Consider the following 15,776-nt stretch of genomic DNA (forward strand, 5'->3'; position numbering starts at 1 on the left):
TGATACCAAATCTGCGCCAATGCTGATGCCAACGCCAATAACTATGCCAATGTCAACACCAATATCAACACCAATAACTACACCAAAATCTATGCCGATGCCTGTGCTGATGCCAACGCCAAAATCTACGCCGATGCCAACGCCTGTGCCAATGCTGATGCCAATGCCAAAATCTATGCTGATGCCTACACTAATAACTACGCCAATGTGAACGCCAATAACTATGCCAATGTCAACACCAATATCTACGCCAATATCTACACTAATACCTATAGTAATAACTACGCCAAAATCTACGCCTATGCCTGTGCTGATGTCAAATCTGCGCCAATGCTGATGCCAACGCCAATAACTATGCCAATGTCAACACCAATATCAACACCAATAACTACTCCAAAATATACGCTGAGGCCTACACTAATAACTACGCCAATATCTACACCAATAACTAAGCCAATGCTGATGCCAATGCCAAAATCTATGCCGATGCCAATGCCTGCGCCAATGCTAATGCCAATGCTGACACCAAAGCATACGCCAATAACAATGCCAACGCTTATTGCTGACTTTGTATCACAAACTTCAACACTACTACATTACCTGGAGGTAATTGCCATCCATGTTCACATTCGCAACTTTGAATTCAGAATAACAGTCACAGTATCATGAAAGAATTGATTCAAAAAATCCTCTCCTAAATTATTCCTGTATGCAGAACTCTAAACCTTGAAAGCTGAAAATATCAAAAAACCAAACCTTACCTAAATTAATCCTCACCTGAATTAATCCTGTATGCAGCGTCTATCTCTTTTCCGAAAAACGAATTACATTGTCATTTCAAGCCTGAAATGTACATTGTATAATTATATGATACAAAATTTACGTGACTCTGTATCGAGTTTGGTATGCAGCCGTCTACTACAAGCATGAGGCAATGCTAACTGAGATGTCTCCTGTATCGAGTTTGATATGCATCAGTCGACTACAAGTATCAGCCCAACACTACGTGCATCCAGATCAGCCCAACACTACAAGTATTCGGATCAGCCCAACACTAACGTCATCACATTGGAGTCACACTTAACTGAAAATCATACTGAGTGCCTTAACAGACTGTTTTCCAAAATGTGCCAGATAAAATCAACCGCGTCAATAGTGAAAGAAATGAACATTTTTTGATTTATTGAAATTTTATGTGAAAATTAAATGTAACAATTCATCAATTCATTTAAAAAAAAAAAGAAAAAAATAATAATAATACATTTTTCATTCAACATACTAATTTTTTTTTTTATGCAATAAAAATTGAATTTTTCTATCTATTAAATTTATGTGCAATTTCAAAAAACTATTCTTTACATATTAAACTTTCTGTTGAGATATTTTCCTTTAAATTATAAAGCTAAATCAAAAGTAATATTGATATTCTATACTTTGAAATATTGTTTGGAAACATATAACAAATGCTATTGATGAATTTTTATAATAATTTTCAATATTATAGGACAACATGTAATGTTAAAAAAAATTGTTACTGTTCTCGAATTTACAATTCAAAATTTTCATTAGGGTCAATGTAATTTTTTTTCTTTAAATTTTCAAACAGTAAAATTTTTTTATGTCAAGAGGGGGGTATTTGTAATATTACATTTTTTCTCACATTGGAATCGAATCTTCAATTCGAGATCTATGAAACTTTATAGTAAATATCAGAGTCATCGATAGATGGACAAACTTTTTGACGGAGAATTTATTATCGTAAATGATTGTTGCATTGTTCCATGGTGTCACCGAGGCTGGGTTAACAAAATTAATAGATAAATGGTTTATTTAAATAGAGAATATATATATAAATTTACAATAACAGTTTCAAAATAAAGTTTTATTGAGAACAAATATAAAATGTGAATTCTAAACTTGTAATTTATAATTTTTTGATGATGTGTCTGTAACGTAGACAATGATTTTTTGAGGTCTCTCTGTTCTGACTTGTAGTTTTGCCTGTTCTTTCTTCTCTCTAAAAACATGGCTGGCTGGTGTGTGTTGCAATTTGGTGCTCTCTAAATAATTGTCTGTTTAAGTGAATTTATTAATGTTTTAATTTGAGTTTTAATCAGTTTATAGTGTTCTATTTTGTTTGTATATTGTTATTTGTGTATACAAGCCAATAGCCACTGTTTTTCAACTATAATCTGGATAAGTACCCTTAGCTCGTAGTAACTTTAAATGCTTAGGCTTGTAATATATTGTTCTTTGTGTATCTGTGTATATATCTCCAAAATTCTTTTGAAGATTATAAGTTCATTTGCTCTGAAAACTGGATTTCTCATTCATAGGCGATAGATCCATTCATAGTTTATCAAGAATCTATTACATTGGAGCCGACAACTATCCTTAGGTTAATAGGTGTTAAATGCTATTCCAACCGAATTAGGAAAAATTGGTAGCACAGCAATATGTATGATATCAATATAGCCCGCCCAATGTATCTCTAGCACTTGAAAGTGCTTAAGCTTTTATAAGACTATAATGATTCTGTATTAAATATATGTTATCATTATAAATGCCATAATATGATTATCGACACATGATCATTGTTCAAGTAACAAGTGATCATTATCCATTACAATGACATTTTTAACATTACATATACATTATGTATTTTATAAAACCTTTATGAAAGGTTATATTGTTTATTTTTGCTATAAGCCAAAACTTGACCTCCCTAACATTTCCTTTCACCTTTTAAAGCCCATTAAAGCATTCTAATTTGTAAACATGATGCTGTGAGAATGCACAAGCTAAACGGTACAACGTCCCACTTGTTTGTTTGTCTAGAATAGGCACTCGCAGATCTGAGGCACTCTCAATCCTTAAAACACCATTCCGACCGTAAAACATTGTTGAAAAAACAAAATCAGTTTAAGGGCCGTTTGCACAGTGACAGTTTAAACTAAATTTCATTTTAAACTGGATTAAATCCGTATCACGTCTAGTTTGTTATAATGTGTTTCATTTTGAGTTTAAGCCACCAGCTGATTAAATCGAGTTTAAGCTTTGACTGTGCAAACGGCCCTAAGTGGTACAGACTACAGTTAATAGATTTTTTAAGATTTTCATCAGGAGATGTATTTAAAAAATGCTTGGAGAAAGTTCAGTAAATCGGCTTCTGTCAATAAATTGTAAAAATGATCGATCATCTGGTTTGTTTCATACTGTAAACTCCATTTCTGAGAGATGCCTATATACAGTACTACCCTCAATGGGAGTGCAGTATATGGGCTTTTGAGTTGAGATTTCACATTACAAACCTAACTTCACCAAACCTTACTGACCTAACTGCCATAGGCTAAGCCCATTCACTGCGCTATCGCAAGTCACTATTTATAGTTGATTCACCATTTTTTCCATTAACACAAAATGTATTCCTGATTATCCCTTGCCAATTGTTTATTAACTAATAGTTTATAGTATCATAGACACATTAATGATTTTTGATTGATTGGATCTTAAACAAACACTTCACTAGAGACTTTATCAAGTTTCATAGGTGGTTTATTTTTGTAAAATTAGAAATAAAAATCTGGTGTGGTACACTCAAACAACTTTCCTTGCTCATTGATCTATAAGCCTCATTTCTAAACGAGAATAATTCAGGGGATTAACATAATGCCGATTGGCGGCTATTTAAAACTACTATTATACTATTGTTATTGTTTTTAGAGTACATTTTCCTTTGTTTAAATTGTGGAATTTGAATGATGATTTTTTGAAAGTTGTAAAAACAGCTGTTCTACAAATAAAATATCGAATATGTGTTCTTTTGAATAAACAACTGCTCTACCTACCTACCTCACGCACGAGAAGGAGGTTACAAAGTCAATTTTTTCAAGGATGGGGTGGACCCTCTGTTAGTTTCCCAGGGAGGAGACTCATGCCAGTTGATAGAGCTGATAAATAACTATACAGGGTATGAATTTGAAAAAAATCGGTCAAGTCATTTTTGAGAAAATTGTGATAGAAATTTAACAAAATTCATTCTTCTCAAGAATATTACGGAGCTCCAGCAATTTTCCCACAAATAAGACCCATGTCAATTGATAGGGCTTATAAATAGCTACCTAGGGTATAAATTTAAAGAAAATCGTTAGAGCCGTTTTCGAGAAAACAGTGAAAAAATGGTTTTTAGCAATTATCCGCCATTTTGAATTAAATTTTATTGAATTTCTTATTGTCGGATCCTCATGATATAAGGACCTTAAGTTTAAAATTTAAAGTTAATCGGTTAATTAGGAATGGAGTTATCGTGTTCACAGACACACACACACACACACACACACACACACACAGACCAACACCCAAAAATCATGTTTTTGGACTCAGGGGACCTTGAAACGTATAGAAAACATGAAATTAGGGTACCTTAAATTTTTTTGGAAAGCAATACTTTCCTTACCTATGGTAATAGGGCAAGGAAAGTAAAAATCAGGGATAGACACAGACAAATCTTTTCCTAGCAGGAAGCTGAAATACAGTATAGAATGTATCGACATAAAGAAGAATAAAACACAATTTTTCAAACGGTACTTTTATAGGATCAAAATAGATTTCATAGTAAATGAGGATTATCAGGGAATATTGTATGCGATGAAACACTGATTATACAAAATAATCAGTATGGTTAGATATATTTTATAAAAATGAATATTTCATTTTTTCACATGAAAGTAAACTGCAAGTCGACATTACAGTGACAAAAACTTAATGAATAGGCTTTAAACCTATAGCTGTTTAAAAATATCTGTTTTAAAAATAAGTTTGAATAAGTGTTTCTAAAAATGACCAAAAGGCGCTCTGTGGTTGTTGAGTTGCTAATAATTGTCGTCGTAATTGTTGTGCTGCTGTTGTGGTGGAGGGGGTCTGGGTGCCCCATAGGGGGGAGGGGGTGGCCCACCTCGCATGCCCGGCGGGGGTCCTCTCCAACCAGGTGGTGGTCTCATACCTGAAATCATTGATCATGAGTCAACGATTCAACCACTATTTATTTTCAATTATTTCACTATTATTTACTGTAGTGAGATTCACTTCAACTATCAGCATTGGTTGAATGGCAAGCATTGATTATAACGAAGCTGACACTTGAAAGGGGATATCACTATAGAACAGTCATTATAAACTATCAATTGAAAATGAGTTTTAATAATTTCATACTATTCATTCATTCAATAATGTATAATTGCATGTCGTTGGTTCCTCCCCATCCTACAATAGCATCGGCATGCAAAGACTGAATTAAAGAGTATTAGACCATCTTCATGCACTTCTCATCTAATAATAATAATATGTATCTATTTAACACAATACACCAAACCATATAGTTGAATATCGTCAAATAATACAAGAATAAAAATTTACAAATCATACTTTAAAATTCATTTATACTATAAAAACTATTTTTAATTCGATATTTCAATATCATTGTTCAAATGTATCAAATCTATCAATGTTCTCAGCATTTTAAACTTGAAGTAGCTGAGAAAGACAATCTACAAATTTAAAATGCTGAGAACAATAATAGATGAGAATTGTGTATGAAAATGGTCTACTATTCCATAGTTCAGTATTTGCTTACCTTTGGGATTGTAGGATGGGAAGGAACAAACTACGTGCAACCTCTTTAAAAATTAAAGTTGTTAATGAAGATCATCAAGCAGAAGCTACCTCGTTATCCATCAGACCAGCGCTCTACAAAGAGTTCGGTGTGATGGAGGCAAGTCACAGGAACCAACAAGCAGAAAACATCCATGCCTCAAGCCAATACGCTAAGAACCTACTTTAAAAGCGATTGTAATCTATTTACATTATGAAAACAAATAATATATGCTATTACATTGAATCCCCCAAACACTTCTCTCCCATTTTAACTCCCTGGAAATAATACAGAAATTAAATAATTGAGTATAGTAAATATCTGACAGATCAAATATTTCTGTTCAACGTGTTGAATATGTGATTAAGATGTTACTATAAGTGTTTACTAACACTCGAAAAAGTAAAATTTAATAGTTTAAATTTTCTATGAACTCATTTATTTCATTTCTGTATGATTTATTAACATTACATATCTTTGAAACGGTTTGAGATATCGATGTGCGGGTTTCGCCATTCATTTTCTCTCTTTCCCTTTCAAATTCTGTATTGAAATCATGTACAATATGACCACCTTCCCATTTAAAAAAATGAAGTTGAATTCAAAATGGCGGTTTCAAGATGACGGACCAAAGCTTTGAAGTGACAAAAAATAGTTTTTTTTTTATTTGAATTGGATCCCCAGTGAAATTTACTGTTAAATTATCCTGGTCCCTGAGGGCTGGTGCTTGAGCTCCTAGGAACACTTTTAGAGCTACTTTGGAGTTCGTTCCTCGTCCCGTCTCAGGAATTCCCCAGCCGCGGGTGCTGGTTCTCATGGTGAAGGGAAAACCACCAACCAGAGGGAACCATAGCACACGTGATGACTGTGTGACTCCGTCCCTGGAAGTAGCCTGGCTTATGGGTGTACGGCTGGGTGAAGGCCCCAGACTATGGGGGATTCATGGTTCAATCGAGTCACCTGAATTATCCGTCTCTGAGAGTAGCTGGGCACATAGAAGGCTGTCCGGTGGAGTCTCGGGGTAATCCAGTGAGAGTCCAGACTATGGGAATTAGGGTAACCCCGTCTTTGGAAGTAGCAGCATGCGAAATTACTATGTGCTTTTCAGCGCATGGTTCATCCCAGACTGTGGGACTTGGGTAGCGCCTCCGTTTCTGGAAGTAGCATCATAGCAAACTCCTTCTAACTGGTACTTCTTTCCCAAACGCTCGCGTCCCGTTTTGGGCGCCTGTATGGTGGACGTGCAAGCGCCCACCTAGGAGATTTTTACGATTGGGAATCACGAGTATTTTTCCAGGCCTGTAGACGAGTTAGAGGATACGTCCAGGCCCCAACCAGGCCCACGTACCGCCGAAACTGCGCAGTGCCCCGACCGAGGGTGGACGGTAAATTGGGGAGGTTCCACTGCAATGCAAGCTTAACTCCTCTGTGATACTCGCATACCGATTTGGCAGTGCCAATGGATATTAGCTTGCGTGTCACACCTCACGGGATATGCAAACAGCAGCAGGTGCCCAATTGGAGGGGTGGCGTAGCCGCCAGAATCCTGTCAAATTATCCTTGTGATAGAAATATTAAGCAGTTTCCATCATTTACACCAACCCTCTATATGCTGTGTCCATTCCACTTGTATTTTTATGAATATTCTTCTTTTCCACTTTTCTCAAAAACTTTAAGCACTTTGATTGATGTTAAAACTTACCTGGAAATCATAGTGAGTTAAATGATGATTTATTGGTGCATACTGGCTTATAATTGGTGAATATTATTTTATGATATGATGTATATAGGCTATGTTAATTAAAGTACTACTAAGTCGAGAACTCAGTCGAGTTCTGAATTCTGAAGCTATGGGACGTTGTTTTTCAAGTACTCTGCTATCTGTTGCTGCGCTACTCTACAGGTCGACAAGAGATAGCTTCTACACGTAAAGTTATTCAAGCTTTCTATTATTTACTCTATTTCGCAATAATTCACGTAATTTTTCTATTCTTTGCATCCACTTTCCTTCTTTCTTTTGTCTGTCGTATTCCTCTTCCAGTTTCAGGGGCTTCCCATTTCAATATCCGTATAAAGATGTCACGATAGCCCTCTTGACGCAATTTTCCTTTCAACTACCTTCTATTGTCATATTTACCCTGAATTCCGTATAACTAATTTCAAATTTCTTTTCCATAGTTTTTCGCTTTCTCGGCGCATATAATATTTTAAATTGTTATCTATTAAACCGTGTTCTTTCATAACATTGTTTGATATGGCTGATAAATCACCATGCACAATATGCCAGGTTGCAATTCCGGCGACTAGAAGCAAACTTGGATGTAGTGATTGTAAAAAACTAAGTCATCCTCAATGTGTTAACATGACCAAGGCAGACGTGGAGTGTATTGTCAACGAGGGTCAGATTTGGAGATGTCCACCTTGTTCCAAGTTGAGGAGGCAGAGTATGAGTGCTGTGTCTTCTGCTGAGGATGGCAATGCCAGAATATCACAAGTGATATTTATGCTAGAGGAGGCCAGAGAGAATAGGAAGCGAATGGAGAGTGAATTTAATGCTTCTTTCGAGTTTGCAAACAGTAAGATTGACGACCAGACTAATACAATTACTAATCAAACTTTGAAAATGAACGAGTGCCTTAGATTAATTGAGGACTTGAAAAAAGAAAATACAAGCCTTAAGAGGAAAGTTTGTGACTTGGAGACACGGCTCGAAGATGCTGAACAGTACACACGCTCCAATACACTTGAAATCTATGGAGACAAAAAACGAGGATGTGTATGATACTGTACAGAGAGTGTGTAATGCTCTTGATGTTAATATAACAAGAGAAAAAATTGACGTATGCCATCGACTGGGAAACCCTAAGGGAGAGAATCGGCCTGCTGTTATTATCGTGAAATTTGTCAGGAGAGAGGACAAGTTGTCGGTGGTGGCGAGGAGAAAGGTTAAGCGTAATTTATCGACGCAGGACCTGGGATTCCAGCAGCAGGCAGTATTCAACATCAATGAGAGCCTAAGTCCGGCGCGGAGAAGAATTTTTGCAGCTGCCAGGGAGGCTAAGAAGAAATATGACTACGCTTATCTATGGGTGCAGAACGGGAAAATACTAATGAGGAAGGAGCAGGGTAAACCGATTGTGAAAATCTCGTCGTTGAGTGATCCCGATAGACTGTAAATGTTTTTTTCTCAATGTTTCAATACTAAAGGAAAATATCAATGACTTTCGTTTATTGCAAAACTTTTGCTTCCGCTATTCGGGTAAAAATAAGGAATGTTTAATTTTTAATTGTTTGTTTTCTCTCTTATATAAAATTGATCTCTCTAGTCGGTAAAACGTTTTATATTACTCATATTATCTGATAATAGTGTATCGTAGAGGTAATGAATCTAATTGTGCACATTGGGTCAATCGATGTGGTCTAGTAAGTTTATCTCAATTGTCATGTAATGATAACATTTTCAGCATTGGAAAGCATAGTACTGGTGATTAAGTCGTAGCCGATTCTTCAAAGCACCAGTTGGGGATTCAAGTTAAGTTTTGAAAATAATTGCACTGTGTGCGGAGGACCATGGACATACCTGGTGGGGGCGGATAAGGCCCATGTGGAGGCATCATGTGTGGCGGTGGTGGCATGTACTGTTGCTGGTGGCCTGGGGGCGGTGGTGGTGGAGGGGGGCCTCCCTGTTGCCAGGGTGGGGGCGGCATCATTCGTGGAGGCGGTGGGCCCTGCAAAATGAAACAAAATTCACAGTTAATTCAACCTCACCACCAAAGCAATCAATATTTTATTTTAAAAACACAAATTGAAATTGTAAACCACTTTCATTGTTGTATAATACTTTATAAACAGAACCTGATTTCGTGGCTTCAACAGCCACATCTTCATCTGTTTTTGTTTACAACTTACTGTCTACACAAGAAAAAATGGCGGAGGAGAAAGTTGATAGAGGAGTAGGTAATTGTAGAGACTTGAAATTTAGGTAGAGGAGTAAATAGCTGCAGTGGCTGTCTAGATCAAAGACAATAGAGGAGTAGATATACAGGTGTCCCACCAAGGTTGTAACAGCCGTTGACCATAGATTCTTCACAACATTTCTGACAAAAAATGTTCAGTAAACTGGTTTCCTATCGACCTTAGTTTTCGATATATATCGATTTTTCGATATTTTCAGAATATGCCTACTTCCGGTCAATAAATACTCAATAACTCGAAAACTACTGGTCGAATTTCAATTTCAAGGGTATTGTTGGAAAGAGAAGAACATTTCAAACAGGATTAATGTAATTTTATCTGTTCTTAGATATTTTGTAGTTTTTTATTAAGGCTTAAACTTGAAAAAAATGCTATTCTTCAGATTCAAATTTCAAACCGATTTTTCTCCGGGTAATTATAGTGGTTTCAATATTTCAAAAACTTCTCCATTTCATAAGCTTTCGAATGAGTATAAATTCGAAAAGGTAAGTTCCATGATAAAGTGTTCAAAACTGCTAATATCTGGAATGAACACCTTCAAATTGAGGAAATTCACAATGCATCAAGTGGTGATCCTAAAGGGGTGAAATCACCTGATTTAACTGTGACAATAATTATTCAGAAGTTTTAACCAACATTTTAACATTCTACAATGATATGACTTTTTCAAAAACTTGCATTATTTCCTGTACCATAAATCCCGAATAAAATAACATGAAGTGTATGTTTCAGCCTATTTTCAGTATAGTATTTATAGTATTTTCAGTATAGTACAGCGTGCTTTCCAGTTAATTGGCATGATATGTATCAACTTTGTCTAGTAGAGAAGTGTTCTTGTTCATTATCATGAAATTTATCTTGATTCAGTACTTGAACATGTTATTGGTGTATGGAGAGTGTGGATGCAATTCAAGAGAGGCAGAGAGAGTATACAAAAGACGTTTCCCTGACCGAAAACACCCATCTCATAACACGTTTTTAACATTGACAGATGATAAGGGTCTAGGATCAGTTTCAGGGTACGAAAGGCCTGTCTTAATTTCTGAAGCCATTGAGAATCTTATTCTTAAGTATTTCGAGCAGAATCCTCGATCCAGCATCCGGTGGGCAGCTGGGATGTTGGATGCTTCAAGAATAGTTCAAAGAATATCGAAGAAGAATAATTTTCGATCATTTCATGATAGGTACCCAGTTCAAGAGTTGAATGAACCTGATACTGTTTCAAGGATGCAGTTTTGCCGTTGGAACTTAGCTCAACATGGTGTTTCATACATTTTATGGACAGATCACAGATAAAAGTACGTTCACAAGAACTGGTGCTGTAAATTTCCACAATACACATACATGGACCTTTCATTTTCATTTTCCCTGCAAGAATAAATGGTGAAGTTTATATGGACTTTCTGGTCAATGAGCTTCACGAATTGATGGAAGACGTGTCCATCAACTTGAGTCATAATATGTGGCTCCAGTTGGATGGCTGCCTCCCTCATTATGATAGAAACGTCTGTGGGTGGCTTGATAACAATTATGCTGGGCGGTGGATTGGCCGAGGTGGACCCGTAAGTTGGCCACCACGCTCACTTGATCTTACTCCAATAGACTTCTACTTTTGGGGGGTTGTGAAAAGTAAAGTTTACAGAGAACCTGTAGAGACCAGGGAGGAACTGATTCTCAGAATTCGATTGACGTTTAAAGTAATGAAGAGACGGCCCAACGAAGTGAGACGGGCAACTGATGAACGGCAACAGAAGTTGCACAAAGAGAAATGGAGGCTATTTTGAATTCCTGTAAGCAGTGAGCATGACATGTAACTTGATTATCAACTGAATGATTGCCATCAGTTTTTTTTTTAATTCTGTCATTCACCTACTTTGAATTATTATTCTATGAATAAATTTTGTTGGATCTTGTAAAAGTGTATGATTAATATTTTATATAGGATTTAGGCTATATGCTACAGAAAATAATGCAATAATCAGGTGATTTCACACTTTTAGGATCATCACTTGATGCATGGTGTTTGTGAATTTCCTCATTTTGAAGGTGTTCATTCAAGATATTAGCAGTTTTGAACACTTTATCATGGAACTTATCTCTTCGAATTTATACTCATTCGAAAGCTTATGAAATGGAGAAGTTTTTGAAATATTGAAACCACTATAATTACCCGGAGAAAAATCGAGAAAAATAGGTTTGAAATTTTACTTTGAATAGCCTTTTTTCAAGTTTAAACCCCAATAAAAAACTACAAAATATCTAACAACAGATAAAATTACATTAATCTTGTTTGAAATGTTTTTCTCTTTCCAACAATACCCTTGAAATTCGACAAGTAGTTTTCGAGGTATTGAGTATTTAATGACCGGAGGTAGGCATATTCTGAAAATATCGAATAATCGATATATCTTGAAAACTAAGGTCGATAGGAAAAAAGTTTACTGAACATTTTTTGTCAGAAATGTTGAGTAGAATCTATGGTCGACGGCTGTTACAACCTTGGTGGGACACCCTGTATAGTGTACATAGTAATATACAAGTGTTTCAGAAGTAGTGTCGAAATTTTAGGGTTTTGTTTCTGGATGATAGGAGACTACAAATGTTGTATTCTAAGTGACCAAAACTCAGCGGTTATCCTTATAGCTGCCATTTTGTTTTTTTTTACTTAGGAATTTTTATCTCAAGAACGTAATGATGTATTGATCTGAAATTTGGCATGAATATTTATGCTATGAAGACTCAACTTTAAAAAATAAAATAAAATCATTTCGATGTGAATTTTCAAAATGGCGGCCATTTTAAATTTTTGATGGCAAATTTCACGAAAACCGTTCACTTTACAGAAAATTTACAAGAGACAAAAAAGTAAGCAAATTTTATCAAGATTTTTAGGATACTCAAGATTTTAAGGATTCTTATTTATAAAGATTGGTCGGAGGATAACGGATAAATTAATTCTTTTCGTATTGACCACTTTTCACAATATTTAAACATCAATATTTAATTTTAAATTCCAATTGTATTGAAGATGAATGAAGCTTTGAAACTCGGTATGGCTCCATGGCCATCCAGCGGATTTTACAATGTTTTTCAGATGATCTTGTTTGTTCATGATCTTGCATGCAGTACAAAAATAACTAATTTCTCTGTTATTCTCTGACCAATCTCAATAAATAAGGTATCCTTAGAATATTGATAGAATTTGCTTACTTTTTTGTCTCTTGTAAATTTTCTGTGAAGTGAACGGTTTTCGTAAGATTTGCCATCAAAAATTTAAAATGGCCGCCATTTTGAAAATTCACATAGAAATTATTTCATTTTATTTTTTAAAGTTGAGTCTTCATAGCATAAATATTCATGCAAAATTTCAAATCAATACATCATTACGTTCTTGAGATAAAAATTCCTAAGTGAAAAAAACAAAATGACAGCTATAAGGATAACCGCTGAGTTTTGGAAACTTAAAATACAACATTTGTAGTCTCCTATCATCCAGGAGCAATACCCTAAAATTTTCGACACTACTTCTGAAACACTCTATATATGATAAAAGTGTTGACAATTTCAATTTGTGTTTTCCATTATGGAAAAGTACCATTGTGTGTACCATCACACACAACACAACTGTAAGTCATCTATAAATAAATAAATAAATAATCAAATTACACAACAATGACATATTTATTTTTAAATATTACATTTTTGGCATTCAACCCATGGATTACATCCGTCCGGGGAAGAAAGAGAAAAATCATCTATAATATTCCATTATAATACAGAGTTACTACAAAAGATTCATCAGATTAAAAAAGCCATAATAACCTAAGTAGCGTACACATTCGAAATGAATAGTTTTATACTAATGGTAAGAGAAAACTAAAACTATTGTAGGTGAATGAAAATGCAAATGAATAATTTTAATTTGAAAATTCAAAAGTTGTTTTACAATAAATACCTTGGGCCCTTATTAGACTGGGCAGTCAAGACGCGCAGCCACCACTGTGTGACCTGGCTGCCAAGTCTTTGGTAAACTTGGAATTTTCTCTTTCCATTGGTATATTCATCATTTCAAATGAGTACTTTTGTATTTATGAACTTTTTATATCCGATGAATCTTTTGTAGTAACCCTGTATAATAAAGTAGCTTGAGAAGCTGGTTTTTTATGCCACATCACACCTGAACTAATTGAATTGAAATTCGGAACATAAATTATAAGTATATAGAGTAGGGTTTGATTTATTAATGTTTTAATTTTTGAATTGTTTATTAATTGCTTGTTTTAATTAAAATAAGGTTTATACATAATCCAAACTTACAAGCACACCAGCACAAGACACAATAAGCACTAAACTTATCATTACAACAAAGCAAAAAATAAACGCTTAAACGGCATAATATTGATAAGCATGAATTATAAGCTCGGGGTTTTTTTTCGGCCTACTTTCTTCTCCAAACAATTTGATTCTTTCAACGGTATTCTTTTTCTGTCCGACTGGGAAGAATTATTCGAAAGCACTCAACTATCATGAATAGATTGATGATCTGACCTGTTGGTTGAGCATAGGTGGAGGGGGCATTTGAGGCATGGGTCCTGGCCCCATGGGGGGCCCCATGGGTGGTCGTGGGGGCGCCATTCCAGGGTTGACATTTGGGGGCATCGGCGGCAAGGGTGGATTGGGAGGCATCACTCCTTGAGGCCCGTGACCCATCATTCCTAAAATCAAACAAAAATCTAAATTCAACAAACTTAAAATTAGTATTACACAAAGAGTATCTCGTGAAATTCAATTAAATCTATTTCGTCTTGACAAATATTTATATGGAAATAACTTATATTTTATTTTGAACTGTGCAGAGGCTTCAGAAAAGCCTCTTTTATAAATATTTTATATTTTTATAAATATAGCAGATATTTCCCAGGTTGCCTGAATGATATTTATTATTTTATTCGTGAGTTTATGTCAAGAAATAAATCATAAGTGCCACGTTGCGAGACTTAGATCATTTTAGTTAGCTGTAGAATCAGTTGGACTCTTGGGATGTTATATATTTTGTCATTCTAGCATAATTCCATTTAGTCTAGCTATTGTTACTAAGGCAATTTTTGTTATTTTTAAATTTTCGATAAAGTACTGTTCAAATTTTTTACATGCAACTAATCTGCACTAAATATGAATACGTATGAAGACAAGAAATATGTTCAATTCAAATCAAATATCATTCAATGATATCACTTACATGACAAATTCCATCATAAAAATGATATTTCAGATCATTGAATACAATACTGTTTGCTTAAAAAGTCTTGTCTGCAAACATGAATGAAATACATTCAGAACTCAACTAAAAATGATTATCTATAAACTCGAATTAAAATACTTATCTTAATTAAATTTAATTATCTAAATTCATCCCACACACCCACACACCATGGAGAAATCATAATTATTAATAAAATACAGAAAGAATTGAAACAAGTGACTGTCAAGGTGATTCATCTGAAAATAATAAAAAGCTCATTAATCTCAACCGGAGATCAACCATAGGTGTAATTTAGATTTGTAAGATTTAAGATTATTTGAATTTTTAATCTTGACGGACAGACTTTTGAAAAATTTAGGACCCAAAAAATGAAGCTCTTTTGAAAAGAGACTGCAATATGATCTGGGTGGAATTATTAACCCTCTAGTATTACCTCTTGTATTATAAGCAACATCCGCACCTCGATTTCCAATTAGCCTAAAGAACATGGAAAGAACTTTGAATACATATAAATGACGCAGAGGCAATATAGATTCTCTATAAGGGGGTAAGAGTGAGCACGTCTACTTTCACCACAGATAACCCGAATAAAAGCCTTCTACAATATGATAATTGGCATAAAATGTGATAAATATGTGGAGGCCCAACAATAAAAACCATTACTCAACCTGGACTGTACAAATAGAAAATACATGTTCCGAATAATTCTATTTGGGGAAACATTTATGATGTAATAAAACTTTCTTAGGAGAAGGAAGCAATATCTTTTTAGTTTCCTCATATGCAAATTCCAAGTAGGAAGCTCATCTACAGTCAAGCCCAAATACTTTATAGAGATGGTTTTGGAGACTACACTACAGTTACATTCCTCACTCTCTTGGAATAAAC

General features: G+C 34.9%; 1 protein-coding gene across 1 annotated transcript in view; it reads right to left on the bottom strand.

Moving 5' to 3' along the window:
• Positions 1-4,638: 4,638 nt before the first annotated feature.
• Positions 4,639-15,776, bottom strand: part of LOC111052197 (splicing factor 3B subunit 4) — a 28,787-nt gene continuing 17,649 nt past the window's right edge. The window contains exons 7-9 of the mRNA XM_039443241.1: positions 14,174-14,340; positions 9,231-9,378; positions 4,639-5,002 (exon numbers count right to left, since the gene is read on the bottom strand). Coding sequence (XP_039299175.1) covers positions 4,872-5,002; positions 9,231-9,378; positions 14,174-14,340 — 446 coding nt within the window. The 3' untranslated portion in view covers positions 4,639-4,871. The remainder of the gene's footprint in view (positions 5,003-9,230; positions 9,379-14,173; positions 14,341-15,776) is intronic.

This window comes from Nilaparvata lugens, chromosome X (genome assembly GCF_014356525.2).
Source record: "Nilaparvata lugens isolate BPH chromosome X, ASM1435652v1, whole genome shotgun sequence".
NCBI lineage: Eukaryota > Metazoa > Arthropoda > Insecta > Hemiptera > Delphacidae > Nilaparvata > Nilaparvata lugens.